Source organism: Sciurus carolinensis, chromosome 8 (assembly GCF_902686445.1).
Source record: "Sciurus carolinensis chromosome 8, mSciCar1.2, whole genome shotgun sequence".
NCBI lineage: Eukaryota > Metazoa > Chordata > Mammalia > Rodentia > Sciuridae > Sciurus > Sciurus carolinensis.
Genome location: NC_062220.1, coordinates 30,293,445 through 30,319,662, shown reverse-complemented (window position 1 = coordinate 30,319,662; position 26,218 = coordinate 30,293,445). Strand labels below are relative to the sequence as shown.

The following is a 26,218-nucleotide window of genomic DNA, read 5'->3' as shown; positions in this document are numbered from 1 at the left end:
ATATCCTCAAGAAATAGCTACCTACACAGTCTATCTTTAGGGCTGATGAATGAAAGCTTGTGAAATTTACTTTTGCTCTAATTTTAAACTTAAATTTGAAGAACTACTTTCTGCTGCAAATATGAATGATTATTCTCTGTCTTTTTGACCACACTTTGGCTGTGTGTCAGTGATTTACATCTAGCATATTTAGAAAATAAAATTTCATTTATTAATTTAAAAAATCAAGCATTTAGATTAAAACTTTAAAAAATAACCTTAATTCAGGATAAATAGTTTATCCAACCCAACCACTGTAGCCTATAATTTTATATAAATTTTATCCTAAAAGCTGTGAAGATACTTGGCATTGAAATTGTTTATTCAACTATAGCTTTACCATTAAAACTAGCAAGAGGTAAATTTGCACTTAAGATACATTTTATTAAAACAGAAGAAATCATCTGAAAGGGATGCTGTTTTAGTAGTATGAGAACATGGCAAATGGATGGTTAAATGTATTCCCCAAATTCTCTCCTTTAATATGCATTTCTGGTACAAAAGTAAATTTCAATGATTTTTAAAGATTGGTTTACAATTGCAGTTACCTTGTCAATGTTTTCTTGCTACGATGCTATGCATACTATTGTCATTTGTAGGCTTTTTTCCTCTCTCTTTTTAAATCAATATGACAAATTTTGAAAATAATTTGCCATAATCTATAATAGAAATACAAGAGCAATAAGGAAAAATATCATTAATAAAATATAAAAACAAAACACCAGAATGGAAAGAAAGTAGAACCCTATATGTAGGGCTGTCCTCTGGCATGGAGAAGGTTCATGTTCAAACCCAAGGTCTTATGTTGCTCAATCACTATTCTGGTGGAGGAGTCAAGATGGCCACTATAGAAAAAGTGAAGATCATCAGAGGTAAGTTTTTCCCTTGGCTTTTGGTTTAGCTCAGTCTTGGTCAGCTTTTTAATTACTGGGACCAAAATGACTGACAAGAACAACTTAGAGGAGGGAAAGTTTAGTTGGGGTTCAGGGTTTCGAGATCTCAGTCCATAGATGACTGACTCCATTGCTTTGGATTCAAGGTGAGGCAGCACATCATGTGGAAAGGGTTGAGCAAAGGAGAGCTGCTTAACTCATGGTGGAATCAGGAAGCTGAGAGAGAAGGGGAAGGGGACACAGGAAAAATGTACCTTTCCAGTGCACTCCCCACTGACCCACCTCCTCTAGCCCTGCCCCACCTGCCTACAGTTACCACCCATTCAGTCTATTCAAACTAGAATGAACTGATCAGGTTACAGCTTTCATAATTTAATCATTTCACCTCTGGATATTCCTGCGTTAACAGGAACTCTTGGGGCATATCTTGTATGCAAACCATAACAAACTCCTTCTGAAAAGGGAAATTATCTTGGGATCCTTTTATAAGTAGAATGTAATGCACAATACCTGACAAGCAATCTCAGAGAAAACATAAAGGCCTTTCACATCTTACTGACTTTTATGTCTCTTGTAATAAATTTATTGAACAGGCTGAGTGTGGAAGAAACACTTTTTTTCCTATAGCCTCTGCCTTTAAACATTTTATTATTCATCATATTAACCTTTCTCAATCCTTCATGGCATTATATAGATCCCATGGGTTTCTAAGAAAGTCCTCATTTCAGATTTAAAGAGTTTAATTAAAACGTTAATCTCAAATCCAATTGAAAACTTCTTTTCTCCTATTTTTGACCTGATATAGAGGTTGAGGACCAGGAGAGAAGTAGGGAAATTATTTCACTCCTGCACCTTGTCCTCTTCTCCTCTTTCTTTATGGGATCACAAGTTGAAGTAGGCAGGAGATATTAAAAGAAAATTGTCTAAAATTTTGTTTGGCCTTGTTGTACTGTGGCATCTGTGCCCTCTGTCAGGGAACGGAACCAAACACAGACTATTTCCTGTGCTTCAGAATTCTGGGGAGATTTCTTCACTTCATCACTCCTTGGTAAAAGAGAGGCATTCATCTGCAAATGCCACTCAACTATGGCCCACTGTGGAACCTCCACTGACTCTTTCTACCCAGGTCTTCTCAAAATCAGAATGACTGGTATTAGTGAACTGACCATAGATAACACAACTGTCACGGGAACCCCTCATTTCTCAGGAGGAGCCCATGTTGTTCAAACTGCCATGGTGTTCCCAGTAGTATAGAGTACTATAGAGTACAGCGAGAGTAAACCTTTATAGGATGAATACAATTTTTGGTAAAACAAACTCCAGATTTCAAAGTTATTACTCATCATTCCATTGTCATCACTGAACAGTAATTGAATTTTTTTGTGTGTAGAAAACTGTATTCTAAGGGCAGAGGTAAAAGAAGGAGAAGTTTGATAGTGGGGCAGAGTTTACATTTGGAGCCAAGTAAGCAATTGAGGCAGCAGATGTAACAGAAAGGGGAGAAACTTTGAGAAGCAAAAGTCCATGGCAGGTTTAGCATCTATGCATGCAGCTGGAGTTGGAGCTCCATAGAGGGAGGATACTTAGGCAATGACCCTAACAAGGGAATACAGAAAAAGAAAGACAAATGACACTAGCAAATGTGAGGTATATTTATCCCAGGCATGGATATATCTTATGCAAATGCTAATATCTTATGCATGGGTATTCAGAACACAGTGGGACAAACTGTCTGATGTAAGCACTTGGAGAATTATTCAGAGGTAGGCCTTGAAAAAGTCTTGAATACTAGGCTCAGAAAGATGCAAAAAGGTACAATTGAAGTTTTTGACTTCATGTATGTTGCATAGTAGGAAGGGGGGTGGGAAAGAGAATATCTAGCAGTGAATAAAATCCATATTGTGTCTAATTGGGAAGAGTCCATGCCAGGCACTATTAGGAATTCACAATTGGTGCCAATATCCTCAGTGTCACAAGGAATTCATTAAGATCATGGGCATTGTATGAAAGGTACAGTATTTACTTTCCATTTGTTAATGATCTGTTGTGCATTGGTATACTCATATAAGTACCAGGCTGCAGGACTCACTGAGACCCTCTTAAATTCACTGCTACAATCCATGGGCTTCTATTCATTTGTTCCCCAAACCCAGAAACATAACCTTTTTAGTCTCCTCTCCATTTCTTGTGAGTTATCAGTCAGCACACTGAAATGTGAATAATGAGCATTATAAGTTGGACAACACAGGTGCCTTAGCCCCTTGATGCCTTAATCTCATACCTAAGCTAAGCTTTCAAAAGATTGTCCTTGTTTTTGGTCACAACCTCTTAATTATTCTTTCTAATGTATCTCCCTTTTATATTCTAACATTTTGTTTTTCCAAATTATAACTCTGCTCCCTTAAATTTTATCTCTTGGTTTTTGTCTTTTCCACTGGCTTTTGATTTGGTGCTCAGCAGAAGTATGAATTTAGATAAATCATATGACCTTCTTAGGTCTGTTTTTCAGCTGGGTTGAACTGGGTAATCTTGACCTGTCTCTTTAGTTTAAAATGAAATAATGTATGTAAATTCTTTTCATGAACTAGTAGGCACCACGGATATGTAGGGTAGTTTTTATTTGTTTCTATTTTATTTTTTCTGGTTTCTAGATCCCTTTAATTGCTTCTAATACCCCCACCTCATACATATCAAGGATAAGTTTTCCATTGCACTTTATTCAAAAGAAGATAGCGAGATATGAAAAGTGTTTAACAGCTTCTGGAATAGTATCTGTGTGTGTGACAGTGCAGGCGAAGGTATTCTTTTTTTTTTTTTTTTGCCTATTCTCTATTTATATACATATGAGAATAACAGTTTCTATTTTTTCCAACTGAGACTTGAGAGCATTTAAGAATTCTTCTGTATGTGGTACAAATGACACATTTCACTGGTTGCTGTTCTATACATTTCAACAGGATCCCAAGTACTTGGAACCCACTTCTGTCAGCCTCTAAAGCATTTCTGGGATTCCCTGGTCAGATATCATATTGTCAACAAATACCTCCCCTGCCATTTTCCATTCAGTCTCACTGCAGGTGGTTATGAATCTGCTCCCCGGACATTATAGCACTCACCAGTCTCCATCCCACCTTTAGCTGTGGTTGAACCACTGGAGTCCAGGTGATACCAGGTTTGTGTGGAGTAGTGCCACAAGTGGGGCAGTATGCTTACTCTCCATACTGTGCAGGAATGCTGTGTAGAGATGCCAAATGGCACAAAAGTCTTGAGTGAAAGTGGTCTTTCAGCTTTTTATCATACTCACATTTTCATATGAACTTAGCATAACGAGAAATCAGAGTAATAGACCCAAAGTTGAATCAGAATATCCATTCCTTTTCAGGGGGCCTTTCTTTCACAACCTTCAGATACCTGCATTCTTTTTCTTGCAGGATTATTTGCTTTGCAGAGGTTTTTCTTCAGTTTTCTAATAGTAAAGCAAGAGTCATATACGACATGCATTAAAGATGGAAAATTTGTATTCTCCATCCTTGGCACCAGAATGTTGGAAGAAATATAATTGTCTTTAGGAAAAATACCTTGATGAATGCCTGGAGTAGATAAAAGTTGAGACTCAAAGGTCAGGGAGTTGACCATGACCAAGATACTTCATTGCTTGTGAGTGAGGACGAAAAGCAGAGAAATGAGGTGAAGGATGCTGTGGGGAGGTGAGATTAGACCCTGCAGAGGAAAAGTGTATCAGAGAAACCTTTTGGATCGTGGAGGTAGAAAGGACTTTTAAAGAACAGTAATTTCTTATAGTACTATAAAATTGATTACTGTGTGGTTCTTATATTCTTATCCATTTGGGGAGGACTTTGGACTATTATGGAGCACAAAATAAGAGTATAGAAAATCCAAGTCAACATCAGAAGTAAGAGAAGTAAGAGTGGTTCCAACTGTCTGGGTTATGTATGTTAAATAATAGTTATATTTCAATATGGGAATCTTTATAGAAAGTTTATTCCAACTTATAGCATGATAGGCAAGAATCAAGACAATGAAAACCATATGTTATTGACAAAATTAAATTATCAACAGTTATTGATATATTAAAGATGAGCTAGATTTTCAAAGTAGCTTGTGATTTGGGGGAAGAGTAGAATGTCTTGGCAAATGAAATAAATTAAATTTTGACGAGTCTTTTGAATATACTGGGTTTAAGATTCCAGACATGACAGAGACTAAGAAGAGATGGGGCAGTATGGGAAAGTTGGGATCAACCTGGGAATTGTGGAAGGAAAAAGAATGGAGTAGAACAGAATAGAGAAATAATTCGTTATTTAGAGATAAATGGGTGGGGATGAAAGAGAATGAGAGAAAGAGGTTTACATTCATGGTGGATTGCAATCACACAGGGGATTGGTAAGAGCAGTGTGGGCCATCAGCATTGATTGAATCAATGCAAACTCCCATTTTCCTGGGTTCAGTACCTGGTTTCTCAGGCAGCTTCTGGGTCCCAGGGCTTCATCTTTAGGATCTTTTTCAGTGTAGGGCTGCTCAATATCAGTGAAGTGGAATGAATAGAAACTATAGCATAGATGATGGCTTCCCAGAGCCAGTACCAAGATCTCTTATCAAATACTTCACTTATAAGGTGGATTGATATGATCAGAAAATAAGAGGTGAACAAGATGAAGAAGGTAGCAAGAGACCTCAGGGCAGCAGAGTGAGCTCGCAAGCTCGAGTTACAGTGACCAGAGTTGTGTCGTTGCATCTGTTCCCTGTGCTGGATCAACGAGGCCATAAGTAAGACTGTTGAGGCCAAGAACAGGATGAAGGGAATAAGCAACATATACAATGTTTGAGGCCTGAAAAAATACTGCTCAAACATGTTAAGTCTCCCAACCAAAGTGCTGTTTCTGGGTAAATGTCCCATGGTGACTAATTGCATCAGGATGTGAATTCTAATAGCTGAAGGGATGATTGTCACAAAGGAAATCATCAGAGTACCCAGCAACAACCAGGGAACCAATCTCAAAATTCTCCACCTCAGCCAGAGGAAGATGGGATGGGTGAATGAAGAGATCTTCACACAGTAGAAAGCAGCAAGCAAGCTGGTTATCCAGAATGTAAGAATGTTAGTGAACTCCCAGATAATTGCTATGTTCCAAAATACATAATTAGGGTTAAAATAGGAGCCAAAATTGTACAACACTGATGCCCACTGTAGACAGAAATGGCAGATGCCCAGGCTGGTGAGGATCATTTCCACAGATGGCAATCTTTTGACCTGTACCCACTCTCTGCCCAGCACTGCAACCATGAAGCTGCTTTGTGCAATTATGGTCACGGACTCGAGCACATAGATGATGATGAAGAAGACAGTCAGTTGGTTGAGTACCATGCTTCTTTTCTGAAGTATCTTTCTGGACAAAGACTCAAAAACTCTGTGTAATTTCTAGGTAGAAAACAGGTTTTTATCCCCCGTACTGCCTGGTATAAGAAAACACATCCCTCTGGATGCAAATCCACCCCAGATCATTTTGGAGTTGCCATTTTCCTACCTATAGGATTTGTTTATGCTTTGCTTGCAGGTTTGTTACTACATCTGGAGGCAGGGAAATGTTTGAATGTGGATTCCTGCTCCTAAGATGATTTGATTATTTCCATGAAGGCATATCTATTTTATAACCATGCTGTTAATTTCCTCTTTTATCTGTATGAGGTGCCCTCAGATGGTTTGCCCAGATTCTTTAAATGGTATCTTCATGAGTTTAACCTACAATTTAAGCCACAGGAAACAGAATCCTTCACTGTCCATTCATGGCCTGGGTGGTGCTTCCATTCTGCTGAATGCTCTACCACTACTAACCTCAGAAACCCTGTCTACCAAATTCCTCAAGTGTGAGGGTAAAGAAAAATTATGATGCAGTTTTTCCTCTGAGAGTCCACCAACAAAATTGCTGGAATCTTAGACTTTCAAGTATCCCAGTGCAGGCCTATCCAGTGCAGGCCAATCTCATAATTATCTTCTGAATTTCTCAACTCAGAGAAATCAAACCACAGAGACAGCACTGCACACTTTCTCGAACTCCCTCCAATCGAAATACAGTATCCTTAGCTATTGTTCTTCTGCCAATTCCAGTGCCTTGAGCATATGCTCAATATATTTTTGGAAATTATTCTTCTCCCATTAACATCACTGTTTTTTTCCTCCTTTCATGGCTGGTTCCTTTTTGTCACTTCTCACAGATGAAAGAGAGCCCTTTTGCTATGAGTAAAGCACATTACTTCTAAATATGTGGGCATTATTTAATAGCTATAGAAGCAGGCTAGAGAAGGAATATCTTTTCCCTGCATTATAGACAACTATGTCAGGCAGACAACAAATATTTAATTAGTGGCTGCAGAAATAAGAGGTGAATTCTAACAATTGCTGGCTGGTGAGGGAGACGAGTTGAAGTCATAGACCCTATGTGTGATACTGGCAAACCTGTGTGAACGTTTCATCATTCAAAGAAGAGAAAACAGAAGCAATCCAACATGAAGCTTAGAATTCTTGAACATAAAACCAAAAAGACCTCTGAACTCATAACACAAAAGACAGTAGTTTAAAGAATCATACCAGAAAAACAATTAAAATTAGAAACCGTCTGCTTTGCATTTTCAGTAAAATACAAAGAAAAAAAGGAAATAAAAATACGAGAAGGCAAAACAATAGTCTGTAATTAAAAGATAAGTTGGTTGAGTTGCACCCAGAAATATGAAAGGAGAGATGAGATGTGCAGTGTTGGTTAGTACAAATGCAGGGCAGCACTAGCTTCCGCCTTCTGTCCTGTGCACACCAAGCACATTTGCCTCCTAGTTACCCTGTCTCATTCTGAGTAACCTTAGATTGATTGAGATGCTAAGCTTCCGTCTGAGTCTGAATCATGGTCACCATGCTACAGCCCTCAAAGCTGGATACCAGCCTGACAGTGTGACAAGTGTAAGTCTGTCTAAAGCAGCACTCATAGTCTGGCCTGCAGGTGGAGAGACAGCCTGGCACTACTCTCCTTCACAGGGACACTTGGTAGTGGCCAATTAAATAACCCAGATACTCTTGTGGGAGAGTTTGCAGACTGGTGTTTGATGCTGTCTGGAGTGAGGAATTCAAAGACTGGATTGTGTATTGTGTGTGCATGTTAATACTCCAGAGCAATCTCTGGGATCTCTGCCCTGCAGTGGTTCCAAAGCTGTCTAGACCTGTCCTATTCTCCTTCAGCTCCCTTCCTTGGTCCTTTCCCTTTTCAGGTTGGGGATGGTTGCTCATTAACCAGTGTTTTGTGAGGCACTGGCAAGCTGACCAGTGTCCAAATACAATCTGCAGTAACACTGAAGCTGGAAACTCAGGCGTTCTTGCCAGACAAAAGGATAGGTGGTCAGGCCATGTGCTGTTTCCACTCTGTCATTTCTCCAGTTCTCTTTTTCAGACTTAAGCGAAAGTCCAGCAGTTTGCTAATTTGATGTTCAACTGGAAAAAGAATGTCAGTATCTCCTGATAGGTCTTATGATTTTCACTGTTAGAGGTTTTGCCTTTTCTCCTTCTTGGATTCCCTGGGCATATTGCTAATCTGTTTTAATACTTTATTTCCCCCTAGGAGAGGCTTACTAATTTTTCTTATTTGCAAATTTCATAAGAATAATTTGCCCAAATCTGGATTTCACTATTATTAAGCAAATATTACACATGCATAACTAACCACACACACACATTCAATTCTTGGAACTAATTATTTTATTCATTCATATTATATGTGTGTGTGTGTGTATGTATATAATATATATGTATATATGAACATATATTTCATCAAAAGCATGGGCAATTGGCCAAAGAGTAAGAAATAATAGCTAGTACTTTTACAAAGACATGGTTAACCTTACTAGTAATCAGAAAAATACAAAAAGTCCTGAGGAAATTCTTTTATCCATCACAGTGCTAAAACAAAATAAAACTTGCAAAATATCAATTTCAAAGAGAAGATATCTGGAAAACAGAAGACTTTATGCACTGCCAGAGGGATTATAAATTAATAAAATTATATTGAGAAACAGCTTAGACATATTTAACAAAATATTTATAGACCCTATTCCATGGTCATTAATTCTAGGTATACATTGTATATTATAGAGAGGCTCTTACACTGTTACACAAAGGAGAAGTTTATAACTCCATTTGTTTCAGAATTGTTCATAAGACCAAAGGCCTAGAAACTATATAAATGGACAACAGCTGAGTAATGAGCTGTGGTGTAGTCATATGGTGGCATACAACAGACATTTGTTTGCTTTTGCGAAAGCTGGTTTACTACATTTCGTCCTTAAATGGCAGAACTTGCCTTTTACTGGAGAGGTTTTAAATGCCAGATTCTTAGTTTAATGCTTCCCTTGCATATTTGGTTTGGGCATGAAAATCAATTCTGGGCACTGGGAACAGAAGCAGCCTGCTGGGACCTGTGAAAAATATTCCTCTCTGATAGTCACAGAGAGCTTCACAAGGAGAAATCCTTTCCTCTTTTCATTCTATGTTGCATGTTATCCTGCACTGTGTATGATGCTGGGAGCTGTAGCAGCCTTTCTGTGACCCTGAGGGGAAGTCAGGGGAAATGCAAGGAACACAGAACTTCAAATTGTTGCATGTTTAATAATACTAGACTAAACTACCTCTAAACTACTGTTTTGTGAGCTATATGCTTATAGTTTAAACCACTTATAGACCTTGGGACTGAGCTTGGGGAATAAAGACAAGGAGAGAAGAGAAAATGTCTTATGCTGTAATAGTTTTTCTTTTACTGAGGAGTATTCCTCATCAGAATTCACAAGACAGATAAGTTTTTGGGGAAACCACATCAGCGGGTCCAGTTGCTCCCAGCAAGTAAAACCAGCAGAACAAGAAATAGGACATTACACAGCTGCACCTGGAAGAAGGAGGTCTTAGAGGGTCATTGGCTTTTGGGTAGAGAGGTCAGAGTAAGTTTTGCCAGCAGGAGATAGAAACATGTACTTTTTCATGTGATTTTTTTTTTTTTTTGTTTCAACTTATGGAATTTTCAGGAAAGATGCCAACACTGGCAAATGCAAGGACCTCTGAATTTCTCACCAAACTGTAAAAGGAAGGACCTTTGAGTCTGGTTCTTGTGAGAGAAGTAATTGAGAAATAGTCCCAGGAGCAGACTTGAAAAGTGGAGAAAATCCGGTGTGGCCCTAGTGGGGAAGCTCATACTATCCTAAGTCTAGAATATATAACAGAACATATATTTGCAACTCTTGAACACAGGGAGAAGAGTACTCTTTTACATGTGTTAACCTGTTTTAGAACTTGAAAAAAAAATCCACGAGTTGCTATGGTAAATATTTTTCAAAGATTAATCCTGGTTCAAATAAGTCGTAGGGAGAATAATTCCTAGCAAAACTGTACTTGAAAATATAAACTTCAACAGAGACATGAGCTTTATTCCCCACCACACACATGTACCATCAAAATCTAATTTTCATGAGGGGGGGGGGAAGGAACTAGAGAAAATAAAAGATAGAAATGCAAGCAAGAGGAACAGAATCAGAAGAGGAAGCATCAGTTCAGACGTGGAGGGACTAAAATGCAATACATTATCTCACCCCCATGACTGAATCCTTAAGTGAGATCTAGGATACAGGATATGTAGTATTTGACTTCAGGTCAAAGGTTCTTCAGACCAAGCCAGAGGTTCTGATAAAAACCTATGACTATTAGTTTATTTTCTTCTACTCACAAATAACTTAAGGGATCCACATGGACACTGATTATCTAGCAAGCAGGACACAGTATGTGTAGGAAGATCTCAGAAATAATTAAAAATTGCATGAAACTCTGTAAAGTGGAAATGTCCTGTTAATTTCTTTTCCAGATTCAGAGAGTTCAGAGACCTGATTGAAAGGCAAATGATGATCCAGGGTGATATCCATGAGCAATAGGATAAACAGACACATCATTTCAACTATTTTTTTTTTTTTTTCAGGAGCAGAGAACCTGGGAGAAGGACGCTGGAATGAGTTGCCTATTTTCCTAAAAAAAACTGTCCTTGTGGGTAGGCATGGGATTCCTGGGGAAGAAATACTAATTCAGAAATGGAGAATGTCTTAAAAGAAAGCTGAGGCTGGAAATTCCACACATTTTTTCAATTATTCTTAAATTCCTAATGCTACATAATCCTTTGACTTCAGATTCTATATTGACCTGGTGGTACCCAGGTAACCTGACTGCACTAGGAAAAATGAGGCCTAATATGGAGAACTCTAACTGTAGGGGGAAGTAAAAAAAGAAAAATTCCCTAAGGAAATTTTGACCCTTGACTAGTTCTTAGGTAAGATAAATTCATCTTATCACCCTACTTAATTAGCAATTAAAATATTTGCTTAAGCTTAGTCAATGATGACAGTAATGACTCTCCCATGACATTGACAATTAGGCCTATTTTGTGGTTTGGAATCTCTTTACGTGCTTCATAAATTGTGGGTTCGTAGGTCCCTTGATTCAACAAGAACAGCAATGCTAACTGTAGAAGTTACCTACAAACTACCTGTTGAATGAATGATAAGTATGGGAGAACAGACGAGGGAACTATGTGTACTATTATTTTATGGGTACAAAGACCTGGAAAATCATAAAACCAAAATCCTAACAATAGAGAAATATACATTGCTATTTCATGTGATTATTTGGATCCCAACAACTGAAACTGGCAATAGTACCAAAACATAAGTATGCCCAAATCAGCAGCTACTTTTTAGGGAGAAACCTGAATCCTGGGGCATTTCATTTGAACAGATAGATGCATTGAACATGAATGGGACAAATGGTGACTTTAAGTTCTTATGAATCACACATGACATTGAGGGAAGAGTGTTTCCCTGACCTGAACTATTGTGAGTATGCATGGCCAAATAGTGCTTAGACCAATAGGACTGGCACAATGGACCCCATGTTAATACAGTCTGAATTCAGTAATTCAGAGATGCCCTTATCTCATGTTTACTTACACTGTTGTAAGTGATATAATGGTCCCCCAAAATTTCTGCATCCTAAACCCCCAAACCTGTGAATATCATATTTATGTGGCAAAAGGGACTTTGCAGATGTGAACTGTTAAGAGAATAACTTTGTTTTGTTTTAAGTCATTAAATTGAACAGCAATAGGAAAATAATACAAATACTCAAACTGTAAGAGTCAAGTATCCAAACTTTAGTATTATTTGATTTGTAATTTATGCATACCTATACTTGATTACTACAAAATAAAGAGTTTGTATGTGGGAAAATGTCAACAGGCAGAAGAGACAAAGGCTACATAAAGATAGACAAGCTATTTAGGAACTACTTGTTATATACAAGAGTGTCACATGAGAGCTCTGTAAGCATTGGAGCTGAACTCAGGAGTCAGCTGGGAGAATAAAATCATCTGAGTTCTAGGTGTCATCTCTAACATTCTGCTTTGTCTGTGGTGCAGCTGGGAGTTAGAATTTTAATAATTGGCTCACATGATTCTAAAGGGCAGCTCTTGTTTGTGACTCTATTGTTTTGGAGTCACTTCTGTGGAGAAAATAATTCCATGGGCAGTGAGAATAACAAAATTACAAAATATGCTATTTTACTTTGCAAATGAGCTATAGGATAAAATTAGTTCTTAATAAGTCTTTAGCAACTGCAAGATTTAAAGGAATGTCTAACTTTCCAGGAGAGAATTATATATATACACACACACATATATATATACATATATATATTTCATTCACACTACAAAGATGGCCCTCTTTAAATGTGGTTTTTGTCCCTATGGTTTTGTGTGATTTTTACAGTCACACAATGGAAATTTTACTGGAGCTTTCTTAGTCTCCATTTTTTTGCATATGCATCAGCTTCCTTTGCTATTATCCAAAATTCTGTTGCATTGATTATGATGGCAAAGCTGAAATATTGCTGTGATTACAAATGAATTGTTCAGTGTTTTGTACTTCAGTCATTTCAAATCTTTCACAATTCCACATGTTTTTATTATCTATAAGCATTAGAACCCACACATTATATAAATATAGAGCCATGGCTTCTAACTGAAGATGTCTCTGAAGGTCCTATGAAAATTTTCACTCCCTGTATCTCTTTTAGCTATGCTGTGTTATATAATCCAGAGATAATTCAGCTTTGGAGGTAACTTAAATCTACTCCTGCTCCTACATATAGTAGGCCAAGCTGCTTTTCAGTCTGTGACTCAGTCTCATTTTTCCTGGTATATATTTCTGTTCTGAGGGAGAAGATCACATCCATCCTATAAGACTACGGAAAAAACTATTTCATCCTCACCCCAAACTGAACAGCACATGCTGTTTATCTGCCTTTCCCTTCATAAATCCCTTTCTTTCATAGGTCTCCCATTAACTTTTGTGCCTTTGACCCTTGTTTAACGTAATCCCAGATTGATAAAAAACAACAACAACAACAAAAAAAAAAACAACAACAACAACAAAAAAAAAACAGTGGATTCAGATGTGTTCTAATTAGCCAAACACATTTGTTTTTTCCCCGAGTTACTTGCATTCAATAACAATCAGTACTGATTTTTTCATGTGGAAAAAAATCCCAAAGAGCCTTTCTCTTAAAAGAATATCTACTAGTAACTAAAAGGTAAGGTGGTTCAAGCACAGGGTTAGAGAGCATTCTCTCTCCTACTTCTAATTCTGCCATCAACCTGTGTGGCCTGAAGGAAGCATTTTTCTCCTTCCTCTTTATCTCATTCATCATAGCACTAATTTGTTTTGTCGCCAATGTATTGAATGCACACATTACAGAAACCCTGGAAGCATGTACCCAATCAACTGGCAAGCTGCAAATTATAAAATACAAGAACTAGAATTTAATTCTAAAATGAAGTTACCCAAAGGCCTTAGTGTAAAACTGTGACCAAAGGCAGTTAAAGAGTAACACAACCATCAACAACTAAATAGCAGTATTCAGGTGACATACGTAACTTCTTAGAAGTTGCCTGTATTTTCACCATTCTTACCAGGCACTATTGCTGATGCCTGGGAACCTTTGGACACATAAGGTGCAGGACTTTTGGTGATCTATGATGTGGTGGTATAGAAAGACTCTCTATCCCCCATCATATACAGTAGTGAGATACCAAAGCCAAACATGCACTCCACAGCTTTACAGATGCTTTGTTTAATTGCATCTGTCTCCCTAGAACACATTGAAAGTCCATGAGGCTGGGAAGAGTTCAGGCACAATCCCTACCCTTAGAGATACCCCTCTTGTGTAATATTTTAAGCAGGGGTTATCATGGATTGACAACTTAACCACCTGGAAAATGATTAAAAGTGTACCTTGGACCCTATCCCAGACCATCTGAATCAGAAATTCTGGGAATGGAACCCAACAATCTGAATTTTAACAAGCTTTCTTGGTCATTTTGATGCTTGATAAAGTTTGGGAATCATTGATATTAACACATCATGTCCGTCCCTTCATTTTTAGGGATGGATCACTCCTTTTACATTGAAGCTACCCATAGCCAACTACTTAGGATGCTCCAGCTATAATAGATTGGTGGACTCCAATAAAAGGCACAAATTTAGCCCATATTGAGACTCCCTGAAACATGTTAAGATGTGAATGCTTAAAAAATATATGGTGACCCACTGTGAAAAAATTTCTTATTCTTATTTTGACATTTTTGGAGATTGACTAACTAGCTTTAAGAGAAGTTTTGGAATAAATACTTACTTAATAATAGGTGGTAAATGAGACTTAGAGGTAGCTGGGTGTCAGAAGAGCTGTGAGAAACCTCCACTTGGTTATCTTCTGTATCTTCTCAGCTATTAGATCAATGATTATTCAGCCCCGGGTGCCAAGCCTAATGGATGCCTTGCATACCTCTGTACCACCTGAAGGATTTGTGTGGAAAACAGAAAAAGGTGGAATGAAAATGGCAAGGATAGACCGGAAGATTAAGAAAAGGGAAGAAATAAAAAAATATGGAAGAAAAAGAGAACAAGAGTTTCCAAGCCCTGTGTTTTTTCTTTTCCTCATCCCAACATGCAGAGTTGTTCAGCAGCTGTCTTGACACTTTTTGCAGAGACAAACAATGACATTATAGTTTGAGGTTCCCTCAAAAGCACCTGCATTAATGCAGGAATATTCAGAGGTTGAATGATTACCTTATAAGATCTGTAAATGTAATCAGTCCATTCTATTTTGAATGGACTGATTGAGTGGTAACTCTAGAAAGGAAGGATATGCCTGGAGGATGTAGGTCACTAGGTGCATATCCTGGAAGAATTCATCTTCTCTTTTTCTCTGCTTCTAGCAATCGTAAGTGGAACAACACTCTTCCTCTAGGCCCTTCTGCCATGTTGTTCTGCCTTATCTTCCACCTAGAACAATGGAGTCAGCCAACCATGGACTGAACCTCTGAAACTGTAAGCACAGATAGACTTCCCCTCCTCTAAGTTGTTCTTGTTAGGTATTTTGGTCACAGCAATGTAAAGCTGACTAACACAAATGCTGTTCTGGAATTATGTCCCTTAAATAATGGAGTTTGGAAACAATCAGTTTACAAGGATAAAGATGCTAAGCACATGCCACTTCCAACTCTCTGAACTTAATGCCCAACTACAAAAAAGAAGACTGTGTTAATAATTTCTCAGAAGGAAAAAAGAATATCCATAGGATGTCAGTTGAAGGTGCAAATTGCCTTTAACCAAATCATACCTGCTAAATGTTTGCCACTTATTTTTTTTGAAAATTATAAGGCTGGTAATTTCAAGGTGAGTGTCCAATTTGATACAATGTCTTTAGATGAAGTTGTCTCACCTCATTATATGAATTAAAGACAGTATAAAGCAGTACCCCAAAGATTTGACCAGGGAATTTGCATTAGATGGAAACTGTTCAATAGGTTTAGAACTTCCTTATATTCATCTTTCCATGAAAATAATCATGAGAAAATCATAAAATGCAAATTCAAGAGACACAATTTTCAAAATCTTTTGTTCTTATGAAAAAACTGAATTTTAGGTTTAACCATAGGACCAATACAAACAACCTTACTTGAAGCAAAGAGGCTCTTGTGCCTATTATTCCAATTTCACAAACAAGTGAAGGAAGCAAACACAATTTAGCAGGTCATAGTTTAATTCCTAAGAGAAAGATTTTCCTCCAGAAAGATAAAACCATGCTAATTGTAACTGTGTTCATTCAATCATTCAGCAAATATTTATTAAGTATCAATGAAGAGATTATGAGAGCTGTAACCTAATCAGTTCATCCTTGTTTGAATGGACTAACTGGGTGGTAACTCTAGGCAGGTGGGGGGTTGTAGATGGGCCACTATTATAAGGCAGGCTTTCTTCTGGCTCTAGGAAAAAGGAAGGAGGAATTTGTATGTATTATGTTAGAGATGCCTGTATCAGGCACATCATTTTGAAGAAAATGTGTGGGCAGTTGAGCATATTATCTAAAGTTGAAGGATAAGGGCTGGAGTGAAGACACATTTTACAACTCCTCAGCATCTGTAGATGTTAGCATTACGGGATTACATGATATTTACTAGTAAATGAGTATTGATAAGAGCTCTGAGGACAGAGCCCAATGGACAGAGTCCGGTCTCTATCAATCACATTAATGAGGAATCAGCAAAGGAGACCAATAAGGCGGAATTCAAGGCAGAAAAATAAGAAAGTGTCTCAAAGAAGTCTGAAGTATCAACTCTACAAAATGTGATTGATTAATGAAGTCAGGTGAACATTTAGGAATGACCATCAGATTTTAGCAACATCAGAGTTATTGGTAACCATGTGTTATGGACCAAATTGTGTTCCCCAAAATTTGAATTGAAATTCTAACTTCTCAGTATCTTAGAGTGTTACTGTATTTGTAGATAAGGTCTTTGAAGAGATAATTAAATTTAAAATGTGTCCATTAATGTAGACACTAATTCAATATGGCTAGTGTTCTTTTAAGTAGAAGAGATCGGAAAACAGGTATGTATCCACACAGAGAAAAGATGTCAGCAGGAGATGGTCATATACAAGCCAAAGAGAGAGAACTTAGAAGAAACTAATCCTGTTGACTCTTTGATCTCAGATTTCTAGCCTCCAAAACTATGAGAAAGTAATCTATGGAATTTTGTAAAGGTAATCATACTAAACTAATGCACCATGTTAAAAGTTATTTTGGAAGAATATTGTGGAATCATGGTCTGATTAGAATAATAGTCTTATTGACCCAAGAAAGAATTTAAGAAGAGGAGCTAGATAGCAAGTACAGGGAAACAAACATATTGATTATTTTCCAAAAGAGTTTGTGAATCACACATTTTTTAAAGATAAATAAACAGCATAATTTGCATATTGGGATTGATCTAGATCTAATGAGTGTGGATGGAGGGTGATGATGTAGTGGGGATGGGGACAGAGATTGACTTTAACAATGAGTGGCAAGAGAAGGTGTGGTCCAGTCGGGTGGAGGAGTTGTTATTTGTTGTATGGATGTTTTTTCCCTAGTAGTGAGGGAAGGATGTGTGTACACATGGTGATGGCATGTGGAAAATTCTTTCCTATTGCTTCTATTTAATCAGTAAAGTGGGAAGCAAGATCCCATTAACTGAGAACGAGGAAGGGATAAATATGTTGGTTTTTGGAGAAAGAGATGTATTTGTGCAGTGCATGTTTAGGAGTCAGGGACCTCTGGGGGTTGAGCTTGTAGTACTTACTCTAGAGGGCAGCATTTACATAGACTAGTTGGCAAGGGAGCTGTGGCCACTCTGCCTATGCCAACAGGCTGCTCAGATTTCCTGCTGTGGAAAACATGACTGAATGAGTCCCACCTTCTGCTTTTCTAGATCCACAACCACATTTGTACCAAGAGCCACATTTCCTATGGGTTTCTGTCACCCAGTGACTAGGCACAGATGGTATAAGTAGGAGGAGTGATGCTTGCCCTTTCTAGAGATGGGGGACTCCTCAAACATGACTTTGGCTCTAGGAGATTCTTGTTACCCTGACCAACCATTCTCAGAATCACACTTAATTTAACAATCTTTCCACCTAAACCTCTTTATTCCCTCTTCACATTACAGAGGGCAGGTCTGCATCTTAGTCTGGATTGTATCTCTGCATTCTCTAGTTTTTTTCTACTTTCTGCTTTGCATACATTTTCAGAGTCTGAACAACATAAGAGACACCAGCAGTGGTCTGAGAAACAGATGATAAAATGGAGTTTGGGACTATTTGTCTCATATCCAAGGAGGCATTAAGACCTCAACCTGATTGGCAAAGATTTTCTCCCACTCTGTAGGCTCTTTCTTCGCATTGCTGATAGTTTCCTTTGCTGAGAGAAAGCTTTTTAGTTTGAATCTATCCCAGTTATTGATTCTTGCTTTTATTTCTTGTGCTATGGGAGTCCTGTTGAGGAAGTCTGGTCCTAAGCCGACATGTTGAAGCTCTGGACCTACTTTTTCTTCTATAAGATGCAAGGTCTCTGGTCTGATTCCGAGGTCCTTAATCCATTTTGAGTTTAGTTTCGTGCATGGTGAGAGATATGGGTTTAGTTTCATTCTGTTGCATATGGATTTCCAATTCTCCCAGCACCATTTGTTGAAGAGGCTATCTTTTCTTCATTGCATATTTTTGGCCCCTTTGTCTAGTATGAGAAAATTGTATTTATTTGGGTTTGTGTCCGTGTCCTCTATTCTGTACCATTGATCTACCTGTCTATTTTGGTACCAATACCATGCCGTTTTTGTTAATATTGCTTTGTAGTAGAGTTGAAGATCTGGTATTGCGATACCCCCTGCTTCACTCTTTCTGCCAAGGATTGCTTTAGCTATTCTGGGTTTTTTATTCTTCCAGATGAATTTCATAATTGCTTGCTCTATTTCTGTAAGGTACATCGTTGGAATTTTAATTGGAATTGCATTGAATCTGTATAGCACTTTTGGTAGTATAGCCATTTTGACAATATTAATTCTTCCTATCCAAGAACATGGGAGATCTTTCCATCTTCTAAGGTTTTCTTTAATTTCTTTCTTTAGTGTTCTGAAGTTCTCATTGTAGAGGTCTTTCACCTCTTTTGCAAGATCGATTCCCAAGTATTTTATTTTTTTCGATGCTATTGTGAATGGGGTAGTTTTCCTAATTTCTCTTTCTGAAGATTCATCACTTATGTATAAAAATGCATTAGATTTATGTGCATTGATCTTATATCCTGCTACTTTACTGAATTCACTTATGAGTTCTAAAAGTTTTCTGGTGGAATTTCCTGGTTCCTCTAAGTATATAATCATATCATCAGCAAATAGGGATAGTTTGAGTTCTTCTTTTCCTATTTGTATCCCTTTAATTTCTTTGGTCTGTCTAATTGCTCTGGCTAGAGTTTCAAGGACGATATTGAATAGAAGTGGTGAAAGATGGCATCCCTGCCTTGTTCCAGTTTTTAGGGGGAATGCTTTCAGTTTTTCACCATTTAGAATGATATTAGCCACGGGTTTAGCATAGATGGCCTTTACAATGTTAAGGAATGTTCCCACTATCCCTGTTTTTTCTAGTGTTTTGAGCATGAAGGGGTGCTGTATTTTATCAAATGCTTTTTCTGCATCTATTGAAATAATCATGTGATTCTTGACTTTAAGTCTATTGATATGGTGAATTACATTTATTGATTTCCTGATGTTGAACCAACCTTAAACAACATGTATCCCATTTGTTTACAATAAAAAAAAAAAAAAAAGACCTCAACCTGAGTGTTTGAGTGTTATTTGATGCATAAGTCATACCTGACACAATTATGGTGTCCGGTTTGCTGAAGATTTCACCAGTGGTGACCTGCAAATGAACTGTCCTTGTAGTTGTAGGGATTCAGTCATTTGAAAAATGAATGACATTCTGGAAAATATCAAGGGAGAAATACTAAGATTTTAGAGCTGGCTGGTTTCTACTAAATCATATTGACACCTGAGTAAAATAAAAAGAAATTGAGGACCACTGGCAAACTATTAATGTTAAGTGTAAGAGACAGAAGTACATTTGTTAACTTACAATGAGGCCCTTACCTCATATAGTGGAGAAACAAAGAGAAGATACAATCAAACAGTAAAATAAGGATATGAATAGGTATGACAGAAACCCTGAGTCATCTAAATCTTTAACCAATGGTGGGCTGTTCGGGTAAAATCAGGACGCTGAGTAGAAAACTTGGAACATGGAATGGGGAGATCTGAATGTCTGCTACTGAGGATTTGGGCTATGTGGACACCACTGAATTCTCAGAACTTTCAGAGGTATCCCATCATTTTCAGTAAAAGATGGCATATCTCCCATCCTGGAAGATGCAGAAGAGTCCTCTCCCTGCAAAGCAAGAGATGCAACCCTCAGGACCTGCCATATCTCCTCCCATGGGGGACAGGCTGATAATAAAGATTAAATCCTCGAAGGAGCTAGATGGGAACATAGTGGCCTTGATCAAAGAGGAAAGAGGTCAAACATAAATGGAAATACAAGAATTGATTAGATGGATTTATAGCAGATGAGATGAGTGGATGAAAAGATTAATGAACTTGAGTAAATAACAATAAAACCTATCCGAAACATAACTTAGGAAATAAATTCTGGGGCCAGGGAGAGCACAGAGCTGCAGAACAACTTCAAGTGGACTAATGTATGTGTAATTGGAGTTCCTAAAGGAGGCAAAATGAGGGGAATGGAAGAGAGAAAAAGATTTGAAGATAATGAAAAAAATGGTAGATTAGTAGGTATATGGATAAATAAACTATGTTATATCCCTGCAATGGAATATGATTTAACACTAAAGAAAGAGTTATCCAGTCATGAAAAGACATGGAAGAACCCTAAATGCATATTTCTAAGAAAAAGAAGCCAATTTGTATACTGTGTAATCCCAACTGTATAACATAGAAAAAGAAGAAAAAAAAAAAAACTGTGGAAACAATAAAAGGGCTGATGGTTACCAGGGGTTAGGGAAGCACAGATTTTTTGGGCAGTGAAACTATTCTGTATGATACTATATTGGCAGATAGATGTCACTAAGCATTTGTCAAAACCCGTAAGATGTACCACACCAAAATTAAATCAAAGGTAACCTATGGGTTCTGGGTGATAAGAAAGTGTGAATGCCAATTAGTCACCTGTAACAAATGTACCATTCCAGTGTAGGATGCTGATGGTGGGATAGGCTATGCATGTGTGAGGATAGGGGTTCATAGGAACTCAAGGTTAATTACTGTTCTATTTTTCCATAAACATAAAACAACTCTAAAAAAATAAAAGAATAATAGGAAAAATTTCCAGATTTCATGAAAACTATAAATTCATGAATTTAAAGAGCCTTATGAACACAGAAGAAGAGTTATATCAAAGTCTATTATAATACAATTTCTTAAAGGCAGTGATAAAGAAAAAATCTTTAAAATAGCCATAGGAAAAAGATGCATTAAATATAGAAGAAAAAAATTTAAGAATGGCAATGGAATTCTTGTAGAAAATAATGATCTACATATATAAAATCCTTCCCAGCACAGCATTTATCCAGGTGATTCACTTCACAGAAAAGGATGCACAAAAATGGACCTATGCCCATGGTATATACTGATCTTCTATCACAGGATTCAGAAGGAATAGGCTTCTAAAAACACTGCTGCAGTGTCAGCTTAGAGGCAAGAATTTGAAAGGATGAAATGCTATTCCTCAAGTTGTAGCATATACACTAAGCTAGGTAGTTCTGTATGGTACTGTTGCACAAATACAAAAAACACATGAGTCTGGAAGCCAGTAATTGAAGAAGCAGTCTCATCAGCATTACTCTCGGAAACCTACAGAGGATGTGTTTCACATACCTATAGCTCTGGGTTCTTTAGGATTTGAGTCCTGCTCCTTATGGAAGCAAGTTCTTGCAAGGGAACTTCTTAGAGTTCCACTGAACTGTAATATGTGGCTAACCACCAAGCTTCTTTGGACTCCTTGTCCTGAGAACCAACAACTGTTGGATCATCTCATGGTCAGAGTAATTGACCATGATTATTAGGATGGATTAAGACTAAGTTTACCCAATGTGACTGCAAGAAATACGTAGAGAAGCCCAGTTGCAAATTAGACCCCCTTAAAAAAGTTGAAAGACTATAATGAGTATACTTACTAGTAGTAGTATGGATAAACTTCAAATGCTTATTATGATTGCACAAATCTCTTTTATGGGAGAGGGAGGGAATATGACATTACTTACTTCTTAGGGAAGACACTGCAAGCAATGATCGTTTGTTGACATACCACTAAAAACTGTTGCATGAAGCAAGATTTGTTTGAAACAGTTGAACTTTTCTCTTTTCTTTTCTCTTTTAGTTTGGTACTTTTTAGGCATATAATTGGTTCCTCTTGTTTTAGCCTTGAATTGAATGAGCATAAGAGATGGATGGCTTTCAAGTATTTCCTTGGATCCTCTAGATATTTAAAAAAGTTTATTATGAGAAAAGTCATACTTGGTCAGGGGATGTAGAGCACTTGCATAGCATGTGACCTTAGGTTCAGTCCCCAGCAACACACACACACAAACACACACACACATACAACCATATTAAGAAATCTCGGAGATCCAAGATGGCAGACTAGAGGGAGGCTGCATTCCTTGTCTCTCCGTAACTCTGGTTTCAAGCAGAGGATATCTATTTCTCGGCGAGGCAGGTTTTGCTGCTTATCGATTCCCTGGTGTTTACCCCATTTGTCTGCTGTGATGACCTGCAGTCTGCCAGCATATCAATGCCTTTTTTGAGTGCAGATTGCTCACTGTCAGGTGCCTATCATCCACCATTTGCCTGCCTCTGGCCGGTCCTTCACCTGCCTTACACCTATCCATCACCCAACGCACGAGGTTCATCTCCCAATAGTCCGACAGCAGTCAGCAAACTGATCGAGGACTGCCAGTGGAGCACCAGCTGCCTGCTGTTGCCTGGAAGTTCTCTGCCACAGTACCCGCAGGTTTGATTACACATGGCTGCCGCCATTTTGAGACAACAGCCAGGCCCTGTAGGACCTCTGGCCAGACTGACTGAGCCCAGTCTCCAGGTGCCCTCAGCCCGACCGATCACTCCCTGCCTCTGGGGCCCTCACATCGACTGACTGCTCCCTGCCGTCAGGACCCCCAGACCAACTGACTGCGCCCTATCACCGGGACCCCAGACCAACTGATTGCAACCAGCCTCCAGGAAACCACAACAACACCAAACACACCTGACCTCCAGGACCCTGACGGACCAACTGCATCCCACCTCCAGGACCTCCTGCTGACCACAGCCACACCCTGAGCTGCAGCTCCCCATTTGCCAACACATTTCAAAGCCAGAGCAACCATCTTGGATAATCCTGGAAGCCATACCTCTGATCTTTAGGTGGGGCAAATTCCATCCTGAGACGCCTGCTGGAGGCTTGAAGCTCATTGTCAGGTATCTCTCATGCATCAGGCTACTGAACACTGGGAGGTTTCATTACTATATGACTGTTATATTATAGATTTTCTTTTTTCTTCTTATTGAAAAAATTTAAGTTTTTATTTCTTTACTTTTCTTGCTCTCTGTTCCTTTTGTTTACCTGTTCCCTCAGAGTCTCTTTCTCCCTTTTTTGCATACTAATATCCAATTTCTTTTGATTACACTCTTACCCTTTCTATTATCTAGAACTTCTGTATATTCTTTTCTTATCCTTTTAACAGCCACATTCTACATTCCTCTACATCCTCTTTGTCTTTCATTAGAAACTGCAGACCTTATTGCAAATCTGTTTATTTTACTGAAGATAATATTTGAACTCATTCTGTTTATTATGACAATTTTGTTGTTGTCCTCATAGGGCCTATTTGGTCTAGGATTGCATAGTGTCTGAATTGGGCATGGTTAATATTGATCTCCCCTTAAAGAAAGGGTTTTGGAAACCTATAGGGCCACTATAAGCCTATAGGGGGAAATCTGTAATACCCCAGATCTGCACTGCTAGAGGGGAAGACACATGAACAACATGAAAAAACAAGGGAAGAAAATGATCCAAACAAATCTAGATTCTATATTAATAGAATCCAATGACAGTATGTTAGAAGAAATGTCAGAAAAGGACTTCAGATTATACATGATTAAGATGATTCGCGAAGCAAAGGATGAGATTAGAGAACAAATGCAGGCAATGAATGATAATACCAATAAGCTGAAAGAGCACCTGCAGGAAGCAAAAGATCATTTCAACAAAGAGATAGAGATTCTCAAAAAAAAAAACCAAACGGAAATCCTTGAAATGAAGCAAACAATAAACCAAATAAAAAACTCAATGGAAAGCATCACCAAAAGACTAGACCACTTGGAAGACAGAACCTCAGGCAATGAAGACAAAATATATAATCTTGAAAATAGAGTTGACCAGAAGAGAAGATATTAAGAAGTCAAGAACAGAACTTCCAAGAATTATGGGATAACATGAAAAGACCAAATTTAAGATTTATTGGGGTAGATGAAGGTACAGAGATACAAACCAAAGGAATGAAAAACCTATTCAATGAAATAATAGCAGAAAATTTCCCAAACCTGAAGAATGAAATGGAAAATCAAATACAAGAGGCTTACAGAACACCAAATGCACAAAATCACAACAGATCCACACCAAGGCACATTATAATGAAAATGCCTAACATTCAAAATAAAGATAGGATTTTGAAGACCATGAGAGAAAAGCATCAGATTACATATAGGGGGAGACCAATACAGATAGCAGCTGACTTCTCAACCCAGACTCTAAAAGCTAGAAGGGCCTGGAACAACATATTTCAAGCTCTGAAGGAACATGGTTACCAACCAAGAATCCTATACCCAGCAAAACTAACCTTCAGGTTTGAAGATGAAATAAAATCCTTCCATGATAAACAATAGTTAAAAAAATTTACAAATAGAAAGCCTGTGCTACAGAATGTTCTCAACAAAATATTCCATGAGGAGGAAATGAAAAACAACAATGTAGGTCAGCAAAGGGAGGAACTACCTTAGAGAAAAACCACTCAAAGGAGAAACCAAGCCAACTTAAAACCAAAAATAAGCCAAATGACTGGGAATACAAATCATATCTCAATAATAATCCTGAACGTTAATGGCCTAAACTCATCAATCAAAAGACATAGACTGGAAGAATGGATTAAAAAGAAAGACCCAACAATATGCTGCCTGCAAGAGACTCATCTCATAGAAAAAGACATCCACAGACTAAAGGTGAAAGGATGGGAAAAAACCTACCACGCACATGGACTCAGTAAAATAGCAGGGGTTTCCACCCTTATCAGATAAAGTGGACTTCAAGCCAAAGTTAGTCAGAAGGGATAAAGAAGGACATTTCATACTGCTTAAGGGAACCATAAATCAGGAAGAAATAACAATAGTAAATATTTATGCCCCAAACAATGGTGCATCCCTTTATATCAAACAAATCCTTCTCAATTTCAGAAATCACATAGACCACAACACAATAATTCTGGGTGACTTTAACGCACCACTGTCACCACTAGATAGATCTTCCGAACAAAATCCAACCAAAGAAACCATAGAACTCAATAACACAATCAATAACCTCGACTTAATAGACATATATAGAATATTCCATCCATCAGTGAGCAGATTCACTTTCTTCTCAGCAGCACATGGAACCTTCTTGAAAATAGACCATATGTTATGCCACAAAGCAGCCCTTAGGAAATGCAAAAATATAGAGATACTGCCTTGTGTTCTATCAGATCATAATGGACTGAGAATAGAAATCAATGACAAAATAAAAAACAGAAATTACTCCAACACCTGGAGACTAAATAATATGCTATTGAATGAAACATGGAGGATCCAAGATGGCGGCCTAGAGGGAGACTGCACCCCCTGTCGCTCCAGAACCCAGGAGTTAAGAAGGGGAGGCATTGAGAGACTCGGACTGAAATAGAGCCACGGGTGAGTCTGCCCACTGGGTAAAGCTCGGCCCGGGGGGCAGGCCCAGATAGAGGTGGCTTATTGGAGCCGGGCAGGGCAGCTAGAGTCATCCACAGGCAGCCCTGCGCACTCCGGCGGTGGGCCCCGCCCACACAGCCAGCTTCTCCAGGTTCTCGGAACGGAACTGGCCCGCTAGTGAGAGCCTTTCTGACCAGAACAAGCTCCGAGTCAGGGAGCCAGTGCAGCTCAGCGTACTCTGGCACGCAAACAGATTCAGGGTCC

At 38.3% G+C, this 26,218-nt stretch overlaps 1 protein-coding gene across 1 annotated transcript; it reads right to left on the bottom strand.

The window, feature by feature from the left end:
- Positions 1–5,412: 5,412 nt before the first annotated feature.
- Tas2r16 (taste 2 receptor member 16) lies at positions 5,413–6,318 on the bottom strand. Its single transcript, XM_047562729.1, has one exon. It carries the CDS (start codon positions 6,316–6,318, stop codon positions 5,413–5,415), a length of 906 nt encoding a protein of 301 aa, XP_047418685.1.
- Between the last annotated feature and the right edge of the window lie 19,900 nt (positions 6,319–26,218).

Bases quoted from the DNA above. Each gene is read 5' to 3' on its own strand.
- Tas2r16 (XM_047562729.1), bottom strand. From the start codon at position 6,318: ATGGTACTCAACCAACTGACTGTCTTCTTCATCATCATCTATGTGCTC.